General features: G+C 63.5%; 1 protein-coding gene across 4 annotated transcripts in view; it reads right to left on the reverse strand.

Annotated features, from left to right (window-relative positions):
- Positions 1 to 700: 700 nt before the first annotated feature.
- NADSYN1 (NAD synthetase 1) overlaps positions 701 to 16,372 on the reverse strand; it is a 34,059-nt gene continuing 18,387 nt past the window's right edge. For 2 of the 4 annotated variants that reach the window (XM_080817652.1, XM_080817653.1), the window contains 12 exons: positions 15,869 to 15,943; positions 15,089 to 15,213; positions 14,523 to 14,571; positions 14,048 to 14,150; positions 13,466 to 13,634; positions 12,983 to 13,118; positions 12,221 to 12,327; positions 6,448 to 6,579; positions 5,885 to 5,954; positions 2,931 to 3,059; positions 2,330 to 2,490; positions 701 to 1,293 (listed from right to left, as the gene is read on the reverse strand). In XM_080817652.1, coding sequence (XP_080673778.1) covers positions 798 to 1,293; positions 2,330 to 2,490; positions 2,931 to 3,059; positions 5,885 to 5,954; positions 6,448 to 6,579; positions 12,221 to 12,327; positions 12,983 to 13,118; positions 13,466 to 13,634; positions 14,048 to 14,150; positions 14,523 to 14,571; positions 15,089 to 15,213; positions 15,869 to 15,943 — 1,752 coding nt within the window. In that variant the 3' untranslated portion in view covers positions 701 to 797. Of the gene's footprint in view, positions 1,294 to 2,313; positions 2,491 to 2,930; positions 3,060 to 5,884; positions 5,955 to 6,447; positions 6,580 to 12,220; positions 12,328 to 12,982; positions 13,119 to 13,465; positions 13,635 to 14,047; positions 14,151 to 14,522; positions 14,572 to 15,088; positions 15,214 to 15,868; positions 15,944 to 16,372 lie in introns of all 4 variants that reach the window. The other 2 variants (XM_080817654.1, XM_080817655.1) reach the window with 1 other exon arrangement.

A 16,372-nucleotide genomic window follows, 5' to 3' on the forward strand; every position in this document is an offset into this window, starting at 1 on the left:
TCAGACATTCAGACCACAGCAACGGGCGTCTGGGGGTCTCTGGGGCTAAAGCTTTTTGGGAAAGAGCAGTAAAATGGCTTTGCTTCCTGTGGAAAAGGCCATCTTCAGGGTGGCTTGGGTCAGGAAATAACAGGCCTCTGGGGCTGGGGGACGAGAAGTGGTTTTGCTCCTGGCTTGGGGGGGGGCGGTCCTGGACTCCAGGGATGGACACCATCTTGTGGGGGCAGCCTTTGGGGAAGGAGAGAAAGGTGTCCCTCCGCTTGGGCCCACATCTTGGGCGCAACCCGATTCATGTTTTGGGGGCTTTGCTGTCACTGTGGGAAGCTGAGGGGAAGGTGGAGCACAGGCTTCGCCGGCCCAGAGCCTGTCGCTGCACCCTGAGGAGAGTCTGCCTGGGACGGGAGGGCGGAGCCCTCCCAGAGCCCGGGCCTGGACCAGGGCATGCGGGAGGGCTGTGTGTTGCTTGGGGACTCACCATCCGCTCTTCCTGCCTCTCAAACACCTCCTGGTCCTCTGTGGGGGGCCCCCGGGCTGCAGCTAACTGGTTCAGGGATGGGCGTTATGACCCAGCAAGGAAACACAGGCACTGATTTAAACCAGGGAGTTGGCAAGGCTGAGGCCACAGGGCCCTGACGTGGAGCAGGAAGGGAGCCAGCAGAGGCAGAGGAGCGGAGCAGGGCAGGGGGAGGAGAGGACCAAGTTCTAAGGACACGGGCATACCCTGGATCCAGCCAGACCTGAAGCCAGGCAGAGCCCTGTACTACCCTCCATGTTAACCAATAAATTCCTCTCCTTGCTTACAAGTTTCTTTTCTTAGGGAAGGCTTCTGGCCAGGGAGAGCAGCAGAGACCCCCGACTGCCCCCTCCCCAGCACTTGGGGGGAATGTGAGTGTGTGTGGCCCACCCCATCTCAGCTTCACTCTGCAGCAGGGAGGCTGTGATCCCCTGGGGCTTAGGGCCCAGAGAGAGGATTCGGGGAACCGAGGGGGACTTGGAGGGGGTGGACGAGGCGGGCTCTTCGTCCCACCACATACGCAGATTCTGCTCCCAGAAACCACATTCTCTTTATTTGAGCCTTTCTTGAAGGCACTAGAAGGGACAGATCCCTCTCCCGTGAGATATGAAACAAGAGGCTGGTGTGGTCTTCCAGCCTGGGGGGCTGGGTCTCCACTCACAGGCCCCGGCGAGGCCCATCTAGCACACGGCAGCCTCGCGGGAGGGGTCCTCTGTGCAGGAGCGGCGTCAGTCCACCCCGTCCAGGTCCTGCTGGCCTCTGCTCTCAAGCTGGACAACCTAGACGGAGAGGTCTCGTGAGTGTCCACGGGACTGAAACCCAGCGGTTTGCCCTGAATGAGGTTGCGGTCACGGGACTGGACAAGCAGCCTTGAGCCGTCCCCACGATGCGCGAGGATGCGGGAAGGACACAGAGCATGTGTGCTGGACGAGTCTGGGTGACGGTCCCTGCCGCAGGAAACCACAATGGACCGTATCTCTGCCCACGTGTGTCTTCTGAGGGGTCGACACCTGCATGGCCTCTGAACCCCACTCCTGATTTGGGGGAACCCATCGGGGCCATCCTGGGCACTTTTGGAAGCCAGTGGCGTCCCCGCACTCTGCCCACCAGAGGCCAGTGACACAGACAACCCCCCAGGCGTGATCCCCGGAAATGTCTCCAGACAAGGCCTGCTATCCCCCGGCGTGACCCCGCCCCCGAGAACTGCAGGCTAGACATGCAGTCTGACTCGGGGTGACTCCTCTGGATCCACGTCGTCTACGCAGACGCCTCCCTCGACCACCAGACAGATGGTACGTCCACTGAGCCCGTTGCGATCGCTGGCGCAACACGGCCCTCGCACCAGCTCATCCTGGTCGGTGTATCGGGGCTCCCCGCAGGCCAGCCTCCCTCCCACGGGCTACAACTACCTGTACCAGGGGGTGCGGCCCACGGGCACCGGGCTCCAGCACTGGGCTTGGAAAGGGCAGGCGGGCCTTGCCTTGTAAGCTGGTCTCACTAATCCCTCCTTCGCCACATAATCACTAACCAGAAAAGGAACGGCGAGGCCGGGTAGCTTACAAGACGCGAGCCCAGCTGGATGCTGCAGCGGCCTGGAAGCGACAGCGAGGGCCCCGTCCCCATGGTTGCTCCCGTGAGTAACATGGCGGGAACAGCACATGCCTGACGCTCGTTCCTTGGCGGACACGAGGACAGTCACGACAGCGCCGCCCACGGAAAGCTTTCCAGCCCTCAGCGGGAGCCAGCTGGCATCTCCGGGACGGACGCCAGACGTGGGGAAGCTCCCGCGTCCAACTCACCGCATCCTCCACGCACCGAAACTGCCAGGGCCAGCCGGCGCGGTACAGGAACGGCCGCAGGTCAAACCTGTTGTCGTCGGGGCTGTAGCTCTCCGCGTGGTACGCGGGCGTCAGCGTGGTCATTTTGTGTCTGTTTGCTGCGTACTTGGAGAAGAAGCGCCGCACCCTGTCAGCCACCTGGTGGGCGAGGACAGACGGGGCCACGGGTCGCGGGGCGTAGGGACCCAGGCCGGGACTCCTGCTCACCTCACATCGTACACACTAGCACCCCCCGCATGCCAGCCGCCCCCCCCGGCAGCCACAGACGAATGTCCCCGTCCCAGGGCGGCTGGGGGGCTGTCCCAGGTGGGCTCCTGCCCCAGGACACCGTGTCCGTGGAGCTGAGCAGGGCACACGGGAAGACAGGTGGCGAGAGGATTCCAGGCGACTCCGTGGGGACCACCACGTGAGCCAGACAGCGGGCAGTGGCCCTACGCAGAGGACCCGACAACTGGGCGCTGGTGTCACGGGCGACAGAGCGCCACCGTTCCAGGCTACGCAGGCCGACTCGCTGCCCCCAGCCAGACCATCCCCGCGGGGACCGAGTCTGCGGCTCCCTCTGCGGACTGCCGCCGTACCTGCCGCGGGGAGCACACATCCTTCCACATGGTGACGAGCCTGCAGAACATGCTGTAGGGCCCGGCCTTCGCGACCTTCCGGAGCCGGCCGTAGACGGACAGCTCCGCGTACGTCATGCCCATGTCTTCCTGCCGAGGAGGGAGAGGCAGCGGGCTGGTGCTGGAGGCGAGCTTGGGGTCCCCGCGGCTGGTGGGCCTGGGGCCGGGGGAGGGGCAGGTCCCCACGGGGCCACGAGCAGACGTGCGGTCTCACTCCCCCTCACTGCCCGGTGCCACGGAGCCGGCGTTTGGAGAAAGGACCGGCCTGGTTCTGAGGGCTGAGGGACTGAGGTCTGTCCATGCTCCAAGCCCCAGAACCTGCAAACTGTGGGTTTATTTGGGAAAATAAAGGTTTCTGTAGATGTAATGGAGTGAAGGAGCTTGAGATGAGCTGGCCCTGGACGTGGGGAGCCTTTGTACGAGATGGAACGGGACGCACGGGGAGAAGCTGCATGAAGACAGGATGGGGGATGCAGCCGCAGCCCAGGAAGCCCCGGGAGCTGGACGAAGGACCCCCCCCCCCACCCCTTGGAGTCTCCCGGCAGGAAGCAGGGCCTGCAGATGACCTGATTTTGGCCTCCAGCACAATGAGAAAGTTCCGGTCCATCGTTTAAGCCGCTGGCCTGGGTGTTTGGCTCCAGCAGCCCCAGGAGGCTGATGCCAGGACCAAGGTCAGGCAGGGCAGCCCGACAGACCAGCCCTGCGCCCTGCCTCAGGGATCCTGCTGTCCCTAAGGATGGACGGCTCAGCACAGACTCCTGGGTCATGCTGGCCATGGGACGCCCCTCGCACGGTTCAAAAGAGCCAGCCTCACACGGAGGCATTTCCGAGTATTTGCTCTAATCCCCCCTCAACTCCCACTGTGCCCCAGAATATACAACCAGAGCCGACGACAGACCGACGGTGGCACTGGCCTTTCCGGGGAAGAGCAGGACAGCCCTCACCTCCATCCAGGGTCTGCAGGACCCTCAGTGACCAGGCCCTCCTTCCTGCTCCCCACCGCCCACCTGGTCTTCCTCAGGCCTCAGCCCCAATGTCACCTCCTTGGGGAGGCCTGTCCTGCCCCCATCCCAGGGACACAGTCACCTTCGGGGCACCCAGGTCCATGTGTGGGCAATACCAGGAGACACCTGGGGCCCTCATGGTTACCTCCCACTCATCTGTCCCGGAGACTCACACAGATGGCAGGACCAGCTAGCTCAATGCCGAGCCCCAGGGCCCAGCAGGTCCCGCCAGGCACCTCCGTCAGCACCCGCTTCTGCGTGAATGTTTTCCAGTGCGACACTTGAATTCTCTAGATTCAACAGTAGCACTTGGAAGCTTTAACATCCTTTTCAGTGACGCACAGAACTGAACCAGCAAACCAACAAGGAGATGGAAAACTCGAACCCTACAAACAACGAACCCTAAGCGACCTCTCTAGAACATTCCGCCCAGGACCGCAGAGCACACGTTCTCCTCGAGGCACACGGGACGTTCTCCAGGACAGACCAGATGCCAGACCATAAAACTGGCCTCCATGAATTTCAGAACACTGGAAAAGCCCACTTCCCAACCGTAAAGGAAAAGGGCGACAGACTCGGGGACACATGGAAATTTCAGAAACCCCCAAATACGCAGGACTCCAACCGCATGCTCTCGAGTAGCCGACAGGTGAGAAGAAATCACGAGGGAAGTCAGACCTCGCCCGGAGGTGCATGAAAATGACGAGGCATAGCACAGCGCCCAGGGTGCAGGGGCGCGGTGGTAAGGGGGGATTTATTCAGAGAGAAGCCCTCACTTCGCTCCTCGTGCCCCATGGGGAGAAGTGCGAGGTGACTGTGAAGCACGCGGTGGAAGACGAGAAAGAGAAGACAGAAAGGGGCTGGAGGACGTCAGGTGCTTCCCGACACCGGAGATGAGCCAGCGGCTCAGGAAACCCAGAAAACAATTCCGTTCACGGGAGAACGAAGGAGAAAACGTGCTTAGAAACGAATAACGAAATAAGTGCACGTTCACGCTCTGAAAACTGCAAGACGTTGAGGCCGTAAGAAGCCCAGACCGAGGAGGGAGACTCGCCACACCAGGCCTCAGAGGCCGCGTTCTCCGGGGGCGACACCCACCAAGCCCAGCTGTGTTCTTGGCACGCCTGCCGTGGAGACCCAAGCTGGCGCCACGTGTGCGGCAGAAGACGGACACTCAAATGGGCATCCAGGGGGCCCAGGGCAGCTGGAATATGTTGAAAGAGAGGGACAAAACGGGAGGACTCCCACTTGCCGACTTCAGAACTTCCTGCCAAGCTGTGGTGGCCGAGGGGGCGCGGCCCTGGGGGGGACGGACACGCGGGTCAGCGGAGTCTGGAACTGGATCCACACACAGACCCGATTTCCACCCGGATGCCGAGACGCTTGCGCGAGAAAGACCGTCCTGGCAGCAAACAGCGCCGGGTGCCAGACGATCAAGTGTGATCCCTTCCTCACACCACACACTAAGACGAACCAACCAGGTCACGGACTTCAAAATGCGAGCACACGACAAACTCTCGGGAGGAGCACAGGTAACTCTCGGTGGCCACAGGCACTGGCGGCAGGACAGTCAGTTGTGACAGACTCTGCAACGGCCCACGGCCACGGAAGCGGCACCCCGCTGCTGATGGCCCCGACTGCCCCTCCTGCCTCACAGGCCAGCTTCGAATGGAGGGGACAAGACCGGTTCTGAGCTCGCACCCCTCCCACCTGCGAGAGACCTTCCCCACTCTCCCCTCCTCCAGGGCGTCAGCCTCAAGAAGGCCGGACCGAAATGTCAAAGCAGCAGTGGGACAGGCACCGAGCCCTGGGCTCCCTGGTTGCCCGGGCAGTAAGGAGGCCGTGGGGGAGCCCAGCTCGGACTCGAGGATGCAGGGACATGGGGAACGGGGACAGAGCCACCAGCACTACCTCGTCCGTCTGGGACACCTGGCCGTCAGTCAAGGGCTCCAGCTCTGCGGTGGCCGGTGCTGCCAGGATGCTGTGGCCAAGACGCACAGGTCAGTCGTCATGGCTGCCACAGTGCTTGTGGGCACAGGGAGATGACCCCCACACCAACTGCCCCACGCTCAAGGGCCAGCCTCCTGCAACTCCCCTGTTGACCCTGAGCGGGCTGGTTGGGCTGGGCTTTCCTGGGGAGACGGACGTGGATGTTGGGGGGCTTCACAACCTGGGGCAGGAGCTGCCGGCAGAGGCTACCCCGTGGGGTTTCTCCGCCCCGGCACCATCCACATTCAGGGCAGGTCATGCGTCCTTGCGGGGCCGTCCTGGTGGCATCTTCCCACTAGGTGCCAGGGGCGCACTCAGTCGCCATCACCAACAAGGTCTCCAGACATCGCCCAGTGTCCCCAGGGGCCACCTGGTCACGGCACCCCACGTGCCCACTGAAGGGCGGAGCTGTTTCCATCAGGCAGGAGGGAGCTGCGGAATGGGGTGATGGTGGGGCACGGCCCCGTCCCGCGGGAGGCACTCACGCCTGCAGGGCAGGAAGCTGGAAGTGTTCCACGCAGAACTGGACAAAGGCCTTCAGGTCCGTCTTGCTGATGCCACCGATGGGGTTGATGTCTGCACTGGAGCAGTCGTACTTGGTCAGGTAGCCGAGGAGGCTGCGGGAGTGAGCACGGGGTTTTCCATGGGGCTGACCTGAGGGGCCACAGATCCCGCCTGGGCTCCGGCCCCTCGTCCACGCCCAGAGCCAGAGCTCGGCCGCTCAGAGCCGTCCGCAAATGGGCAGAGCCAGCAGATGACCGCAGGGCGGTACTCGGCAGCCCCGAGAAGGCGTGGGGGCCGGGAGACAGGCCTGGGAATGCTGAGACCCGGCTGGGAGCTGCGAGTCTGAAGGGGGAGCGGCAGAACGGGAGGGCGTGGGGAGGAGCTGAGGGCTGAGTCCTTAGGAGCCCGTGAGGGCCGGGCCGGCTCTCCACGCCCGTCAGCACCCCCCCTGCACAGCCCCCCCCTCCCCCCGCGTCAGATACCTCCTGCGGGGCAGGGCGGTCCCGAAACACACCCTCATCCTCTGCCCAGAACCTGTGAACTTGGGACCCCAAGGGCATCAGGGACTCAGCTGATAACCGCAAGTGAGGTCCTTATCCTGCACTTTCTGGGGGGCCCAAGTGCACTCACAAGCATCCTTACAGGTCTAGCACGGAGGTGGGGGGCAGAGCTGGGAGCTGAGAGGAAGGTGGAGATGCTGCCCTGCCGACACCTTGAGTTTAGTCCGGTGAGATCTGCACTGAACTAGGGCCCCACGGATCGGCGAGAGGGCACTGCGGGCTTGATCCAGGGACTCCTAGTTAGTCGTGACCCACGGCCTCCAGAGCACGCCTCCCTCTGCAACCACGTCTGGATGGCAGGTCTCCACCCTATCCCCAGATCCCCCACCGCCCCTACCCCCACCCCACAAAGTGTTTCCTAACCCCGCCACATGCCCCGGGACCTCCTTGCTGGTGGCCTTCCGGGCCCGGCCTCTGCCTGTATCGCCCGAGCTCACAGTTCAACTCTAGCACGGACACAGCCGCTGGCCCTGCCTGACCGTCCTGCATCTGGTCTGGCCGCAAACACAGCTGTCCCACGAGCACGGGGTTCCTCCACCCACACATCTGAGCCTCTCCTGCTGCTCAAGAGAAAAACCCAGCTCTCATTCCTCCAGACTCCTCCCGGGGAGCAGGGCCTCGGGTGTAAGAGCCCCAGGGCACCAAGCAGAGGGGCGGGTAAAACCTGGTGCCTCCTTGAATGGGGCTCCCCCTGACCCCGAGGTGTTCCCTGTCCTGTTGAAGGGTGGCTGAATGGGGACAGGGTCTTCTGGCCAAAGGGACAGTGGGCTCCATTCCACCACCTCTGCTGGCCCGCTCCGAAACACACTGGGAGGTGACCGTGTCGGGGACAGACCCTGCAGGTGAGACCCCCTCGGGGCAAGGCTCTGGCCTGGTCTGGGTCTCAGCCGGGAAGCCTGGAGGTAAGTCCCGTTAGCGCACAGGCTAGACCTCAGGATGGCTTTGCTCAAGGAGGCCCTGTCCTGGGCTGAACGTCTGGGTTCCCCCCAAAGTCACAGGCTGAAGCCCCACCCCTCACTGTGACCATCTGGACGTGGGTGTTCGGGAGGTCGTGCGGTTAACGGAGGTCACAAGGGTGAGGCCCAGATCCCCTAGGCCCGGCGTCCTCACCAGGAGGGACGTCAGGCCTCTCCCAGGCTGCCGCGTCCGCAGGCCGGGGAGGTGGCCCTGCCAGGGACGGAGTGGGGGCGCGCTGAGGGCCGGCTGCTGCCTCGGGGGGCCGGGCTCTCACCCCAGCTCACTGTCCCGCTGTGGCGCCCGCGGGCGGGGACAGCCCACTAACAGGTGGGTTCACAAGCTCCAACAACCCACGCCTTGCACGCCCGTGAGCCTGGGTACCGCCCTACGGCCCCCGCCTTCCCGCTCTCCCCTGCCCCCCAGGCCGCATCTGCTGGGCCCACATCTGGTCCCCTCCGGCTCGGGCTCGAGCCTTCGCCGCCAGCTCCCTGCCCTGGCCTCCCCGCACCCGAGCAACACGCAGAGCAGCCCCTCCGCCCGCTCCGGGCGCCTGTCCTCTCGGTTCTGCAGCCCCGGCGGGCGGTTCCCCCTCGTGCCGGGCACCTGGGCCCCCCACCCACTCCCTTCTCCGTCCACGTTCAGCCCCATGGCCCAGCTGCTCCCGTACCTTAAACGGCATTTTGCCGTCTACCGGTTTCCAGATGTGGGGGTGCGGCTCGCCCCTGGACTCCAGAGTCCTGTCTAACTGCTGACCACACACGTCCACGGGAGCGTCTGGAGAAGTGTCAAAGCCGACATTCCCCACACGGGACCCTGACCTCCCCACCCGCTTCCTGCGCCAAATGCTGGTCCAGCCTCCCAGGGGCTCCGGTCGGCACGGCATCCTCCCCCCACGTCTGGTCCACCACCAAATCCTGTCGGCTCCGTCTGATGCCAAAACATACTAGGAGCCAAGCCTGTCTGGCCGCCAGCCCACGCCAGGCCGCAGGAACCGGATGGACAGGAGGCGCACCTACAGTGCCCGTGCATCCCCGACCGGCACCTCCAACAGGGCAGACCGCCCTCCCCGTGAGGCCTCCGGACTCCCCCAGCCGCTCTTGTGCACCCATCTATCACTTCCACCCTGCCGCTGGCCCACCAAGGCCCTGACCTCCCCTCAGCCTCCTGCGAGGGGGACAGAAACCCCCAGAGACCTCAGTGCCTCCTGTGGGCCGTGCTCTGTGTGGAGAAGCGTGCGCACTGCGTCCTGGGTGGGGGGGGGGCCTGCTTGCACCACCGGACGTGGCTGGCACCCAGATTTGGGGAGTGTCCCCACCCGTCCCCTGACAAGAAACAGGGTCTCCCTGTTTGGAACGTCTTTGTTCAAACACTGGTGTGTGCTGCCCACTGCTCTCCTTCTGGGAGCGGAAGCTCGGTTTGCACCAGGGGAAGGCACCTGGGGGACCAGCTCCGGGCACTGAGCCTCTGACACACCTCCCTGTCGTCACAGGTGTTGCTGGGGAAGGACGCCCGTCAGGGACGCCCCCATGGGAGACAATCTGGAAGCCTGGGCCTGGTTTTCCCCACGTGCCTTCTGCTCTGCGTCCTTGGCTGGACTCGACCACAGCCATGAGTACCACCCGAGGCTCCGTCTGTCTCCCAGCGAGCACAGGGCACGGGGCTGGCAGCTCACGGCACCAGGACCCGGAGTCTGCGGGTCATCTGTCCTCTGCCTCGTGCTCACCCCTCATCACCTCTCCTTGCAGCTCCCCGGCTCTCACGTCCCTCTCTGCCACCGTCGCCTGGCCCCCGGCTCCACACAAGGACGCAGCTGGGCACGGCTGGCAGGAGAGCGTGACTCCACCTCTGGTGCGGCCTTGGCACTGGGGCTCCCGGCCTGGCTCCCTGACCCGTCTTGCTCGCTCGTCACCGCTCCCCTCAAACATCCGACGCCTGTCCTGCACCCTCTCTCGGCGGGTGACCACCTCCTGTCTCGCCAAGGACGGTCACGGCCCCGACCCTGTGCCACCCCCACCCGCGTCTGTGCCGTCTTCTCTGCAGCCTCCCGTTGCTCTGTGGACCCACGAACCAGGCTCCCAGGAAAGCCACCCCCACTCGGCCACCTGCTCTCACCTCCCGTGACACCGAACAGCTGTCCGCCCAGTCCCCCTTCCTCATCAGTCACTCTGTTCCCTCCCTGCTAGACCTCTCTCGCCATCCCTGCTAGACCTCTCTCATCGTACCTTAAGAAAACACCCTCCCCTTCTCACTGCTCCTGCCAGCTACCACCCGACACCTCCCCTCTCTGGCAGTGTGAAACTTCTAGAAAGAGCTGACCCCCGGTCCCCTCACCCACCACTCTCCAACCTGCCCCGACTGAGCTCCCAGTACCTCCCTCAGACAAGACGGGCTGTGCAGAGAAGTGACGATCGCTCTCTGTTCTGGTGGGCTCTCACCACAGGACATTTGCACAGGCCGTTCTCCTGACTGCATTTCCCTTCCTCCTTTATAAACCAACTTCTCAGAGAGGCCTTCCCTGGCCACCCTGCTTAGAAGCCCAAATTCCCAAACTGCCCCGTGCCTACCCTGGTTTTCTCTGTAGACTTTCCACTTCCTACACACAGGATTAGTTTTCCTGTTCCCTGCCTCCATCCGCTAGAGTAAAACGGGAGTGACTCTTCTGTTCTGTTCACGGCACCAAGAAGAGCGCCTGACAGGTGACCCACGTTTCATCAATTCCTCGAAGAGTGAGCAAATCGGAACGTAATGGAACCGAAGTTAGGATGAAAAGTCACACTTAACGGAAAACCCACACGGCAGAGACTGTATACCGGAGGTCCCCCCCAGGATGCGAGCAACGGGGAGATCATAGATGGGGACACAGCGAGGGACAGTCGTCGCAGCGGGGACAGGAAACAAACGACAGAGGAAGGACAACTGAAACGTTTCTGTGGCTGTAGACAGACTTCTACGACCTGCAGGGGCCCGGCAGCAAAAAGGGATGAAAACAGATAAATATGTAAATAGGCACCATGGAGAACCTTTAAGCCCCTAGAAGCCCACCCCCCCACCCTCCCGGAAAGAAATCACTGTTGTTGTTTGCTTTGATATTAAATCCCAGAAAACAACGGTAAGCGCTGTGACAGGGAATGTGCAATAAAATCATTACAGCGGCAGCAGCACCATATTAACGATGACAAGTCAAACCCATGTGCAAAGGCCAACAGAGCAAAACACGCCACCGTTCCCCAAGCCGCGGGGTTCAGCACATGCACCAGCTGTCCACCCCTCCTGAAACATCACTTCCTGACAGAAGCACTGATGGTAACAGAAAAGCAATGAAAATTGACAAAATGTGCCTGAGAACGGTGAGAATATGTTTTACCAGCTAGAGGGTGCTAATCTCCGTTTGTCGTAATTAGGAAACAGGATCAAAAAAGTTCAAAGTAATGTTTAACGGAGAACACATCTGTGGACATTCAAGGACGTAGGAAGATTTAAGACCTTCACGCCACAGATAGGAAGAGGGATGGATGAGCAGGTGAGTGGACAGATGGGCAGATGGACGGACGGATGGACGGACGGACAGATGGGTGGGCGGATGGACAGATGGACTGATACACAGAGGAACAGACGAATAAATGACAGAGAAAGTTCCTGACGTCCTCTGCTAACAAGGAGCAGTGAGAACACCTGAGTGAGGCCCCGCCTGAGAGAAACGGAGAGACGAGGCTGGAGCAGTGCTCCCGGCCTCCGCCGCGCACACGAAGGTTCAGCTGAAATTTATCTGAAGAACAACAGGGAGCCTCTGAGTGTTTCTGAGCAGCAAACGATAGGAGAAGTATGTCAGGTCCCCGTCAGAGATGAGCTGTCTGCCTGGGAGTGGGAACTGGACACAGCAAGGACCTAGCACATGCCGGAACCGCCCAGGAAGAGAGACGGGTGAGACCCAGCAAGGTGGGGCGGGGAGACTGATTCCAGACCCAGAGCAAAGGGCCCCAAGCCGGGTGCAGGGCCGGGCCGGTGGGCAGGGAGCCAGAGGGAGACAGTGTGGACCTGTCTCTACACCCGAGTCGTCGGGAAGCGCTAGAGCAATGACGGCCCGTGGGTACCAGACGTGGCCTGTGCCGTGGGGTGATGTGACCCCCACACCATGCATCTCACAGACTCAGTGAGAACAGGCAGGGGCCTGGAAACACCATCCTGGGGAGCGCGCACCCTCGGAAATCTGGGGCACTCGGGGGTCGGGCGCACGCACCTCTCATCCACGTTGGCCGATCCGAGCACCAGCAGTCCTCCGCGAGCACCCCGGGCCCAGAGGCTCAGCTGAGCGAACAGATACGCCACGACCATCCTTAGCCGAGCCTGGGGGACACGACGGGAAATGTCACCCTGTGCTGGACATGGCGGGGGCACGCTGGCTCCCCCCTGCCCCTGTACAGCTCCAGGGAAAGGGGCTCCAAGTAGCGTAGACGCGTTCTAGCGTGCAGAGGAAGCAGAGTCCTCTGGGCCTGACCACCGCCACGTCACTCACGCAGGCGCGACGGGTGAGATGGACAGAGCCGGAGCCCGAGCCAGGGAGCCGAGAGCGCTCGGGGTGGGATGGGCCCCCTGTCACACCCCCTTCACAGCTGGCACGCAGGAGGAGGGAAGGCCGCTGTGGCCAGAAGGAAGGGACAGAGATGGAATAGAGTGCGGCAGCTACAGCCAGGGACCCTCCACCAACCGCCCGGCCGGGCCCCCGGAAGCAGCCCAGGAGGGGACGCGGGGGCCACTCCCTGGAGATGCAGGAAACACACGCACGTGCGCGCCACGTCTCACCAACTCACACGCACACGCTTGTGCATTTGCACACACACACGCACACGCGTCCGCCCAGGCAGCCCTCACGGACAACCCCGCGGCCTCCTGCTCTCGCACATGCACACACGGGGGCAGGTGCAACCTCGGCCGGGGGCACGAGGTCCCCGTGCTCCCTGCGGCTCCCACGTGGGGACGAGCACCCGGCCGGGAGGCTCACCTGCACGTTCTGCAGGGCCAGGTTCTCCCTGCTGCTCCCCCCGTGAGCTGCGAACAGAGGCCTTCGACCCGTCACCAGGCTAAAGATGCCCACGACGGCCGTCACCGCGGGCTCGATGTTGAGACCAATGTGGTGGCTGCCAGGGAAAGGACAGGGGTGCGTGGGGCATGCGCGCGCGCACGTAACACACGCAAGCCTGGATTCACCGTCCAACCAGGTGAAAGTGTGCGCTCCGCGGGCAAGCTCTTGGGGCTGCATCCAGTTCCAGAATGCGCCGCGCCCGGGACACAAGGATGACGGGAAGGAGACACAGCGAGGGTCTGGGGGATCTGAAATAGTCTCCCTAAGCCCTGGCTCAGGGAGACCCTAGGAACCTGTTCAAGCCCGGATGCGCGTCTAGCCAGGAGCGTGGGCTTGGCTGAGGCTTCCGGTGGCCCTGGTCCCGCCCCAGAGCCCCCACCCCACGCCCGCCGCCTCCTGTACCTGCCGATCTGCTGGGCCAGCTCCCTGGCTCTGCCACACGTCTCCTGGGACGAGTTCTCACTGGCCATGTAGCAGGTGGTCAGCACGCGCCCGCAGAGGTCCCGGGGGTCCTGGGGGGTGTAGCTGAGCTCGTCCACGATGGTCCGGATGTCAGCCAGCACTTCCTGGTCTGAAAACCGCCAGATGACGGGAAGCAGGTGGCGGCCCCCCACTGCGCAGTGCTCAGAGCCCAGTCCCTCCCTTCGCCCGGGCAACGTCTCCCCATGTGGAGCTTCCCCCTCGTGTTTCCGGCGTGCTCGTTAAGGGGATGGTCGACGCAGGGTGCACAGGGGAGGATCTCGACCCGGGTCTGCCTGAGCCCAAGGCCCAGGCCACACGGCCAGTGCCCAGCGGGCTTGATGGACACGGCCACGTGGATCCGAGCCCCAGGGAGGGGCTCTAATGGCCTGCTGTCCCCAGGTCCTGTTGTGCCACCCGAGCACGTCTGCAGAGCCCCCTTCACCCACGATGGCCAGGACCCGAGGTCCCCCTCAGCCCAGTCCCCACCCCAGAGCCTCGCTCGGGCCACAGGATGCTACCTACTTCCCTGCTTCACGGCCTCGCAGACCTGGCGGCACATGGAGTAGACGAGGCAGGCGGTGGCCGCGCTGTCCACCCCACCACTCAGGGGCAAGAAGAACCCGGCCTGGAACGGGCCAACCAGGGGTGAGCAGAGCCTTGGCAGGGGCCGCGCACCCCAAATTTAGCCTCGTGCCACCCACAGACACGGGGGGCAGAAAGGCACACGTTTCAGACAGATCTTCTAGAGGGAAGGGACCTCTCAGTGTGACGGGCACGTGGGACTCGTCCTCCGCAGGCAGACGGCAGACCCACGGAACCACTGGGAGATGCTGTCCTGTCACGCTCAGTGTCACCAGACAGGACCCCAAAGATGGAACCGAACCTCCACAGGCCCTTTGGCCTTTGCCCCACGTAGACTAAGCAGCTGACGGAGGCAGCGGGAAGGACAGAAGCCCCAGCCTGCCACAGACTCGGACACAAACACTGAAAAGCTTACCTGGCGGCTGCGTCTCAGGAAGTCCCAGAGCCAGCACGCGGGTCCGAGGCTGCGGAGCAAAGGGGCGCGTGAGGTCGGGAGCCACTGACCCGGTCGGCAGTTCACCTGGGCCATGGGCCGAGGTAGGAGCAGCGCCGGGGGGGACTGCCGGGGGGGAGGGGCTCCCGATTCACCGAGTCTCTGTGTTAAGCACTTCATGGGAATTAACGCATTTTTCTCTCCAAACTGCCTTGGGAAGTAGATGATTATCTTTTGGCCCCATTTTCAAACAGAAAAACTGAGACACAAAAAGGAAAGGCCAGGCAGGGCGTCTGTGCCCAAGGCCCCGGCACGAGGAAGCGGCCCGGATGGGCGAGGAAGCCAGGCCGTCTGGCTGTGCCCCCACGCCCTCCACCCCGACGCCGCACGGCCTCCTCGCGGAGCGGTCACCCTGGGCACGGTCTGGGAACCAGGAGCCCACACGGCTCCGGCCCCCGCCCCCCTGCAGGGTGCAAACCACTACAGCGGGTGAGGGGGGTGCCCTGGGACCAGCACCCCCCCCCCCCGAGCTCACACGCGCGGCCCACCTGATCTCCTCCTCGGGACTATGGTACTTCCACTCGATGGGCTCTGACGGCGGCTCTAAAAGGTCCTCGCGGCACGAGAGGGCGAAGTCCACCTTCACACGGGGGTAGGGGCTCACCTTGCTGGCCTGCGGATGGACATTCACGACAAGGTGACGCCGGTGTGGCACCAGGCCCGCGGGAGTGCGTGTCAGATCTCGGCCGAGCCTTCGCTCCCAGCGGGACGGCCGGAGTTGAAAGCAGTCGGGACTGGCCGGCGTTGGAACCCTCGTGCGTCGAGGGGCCGCTGCTACGGACAGTCTGGAGGTCCCGCAAAGACGAAGGCACGGAGTGACCACGCGGCCCAGCAGCTCCCTGCCCGAGCGCAGGCCCAAGAGAAGCTGCTCGCACAGAAACCCGTACACATGTTCACGGAGCGTCCGTTCATCAGACAGAAGGCAACACGGGCCACGTGCCCTCCGCAGGGGCCGGGTCATCACCGCAGACACATTCTCTGGACGTGCTGCTCCGTGACACAAGCCAGACACGATCCCATCCATGCGCCACGCCCACAACGGGCAAACCCAGAGGCCGAAAGCAGGCTGGTGGCTGTGCGGGGCGGAGGGGGCGCAGAGGGAGCCTCGCGGCTGCACGTCTGTGCTGCTGCGCCGAGCCGAGGGCTGCGCCTCCCTGCGAACACGCCAGAAGCCCCACGGCACGGTGCGGCACGGCGACAGCTCAGTCACCCGCTCAGGAAGAGTCCCTGGGGCGTCGCGGAGCACCCGTGGGTCTCCGTGGACTCACCGCCAGGTTGCGAGACGAGATCTCCGCCCTGTGGCTTCGGACGTCCTCCAAATCCAACGTGGCGGTGAGGACCTCCTGGAGAAGGGTTCAAAGAGGAAGCGTGATCCCTGCTCCTCCCACTCGCGCGGCGGACTTGGCCGTGCCCACAGGTGCGCCACATCGCACACGAGAGTCACACCGTCCAAGGCGGGGACGTTCCCGGGGGCCCAGGGAAAGGGGACGGCCAGTCCTGCAACTGACCCAACGCCCTTCCCTCTCACTGTTGCCACCACAGCCTCCAGTGAACTGAGACACGCGGCAGCGGTGCCTCAGTCACGGCACAGGACCGCGTCTGCCACGTCTGCCACGTCCGCCACAGACTTCTGAGATGCTCAGGAGCGAGGGTTCCTTCCCTGCTTCCCACGGGCTGCGCCGCAAGGAGACGGCTGGAGCTGCTGCCGCCGCCCCACGACCAGGAGGAGAGGCAGCCCCAGATCCAAGCCCACACAGAGGAAGCCAGGCTGG

This window comes from Martes martes, assembly GCF_963455335.1.
Source record: "Martes martes genome assembly, chromosome: 10".
NCBI lineage: Eukaryota > Metazoa > Chordata > Mammalia > Carnivora > Mustelidae > Martes > Martes martes.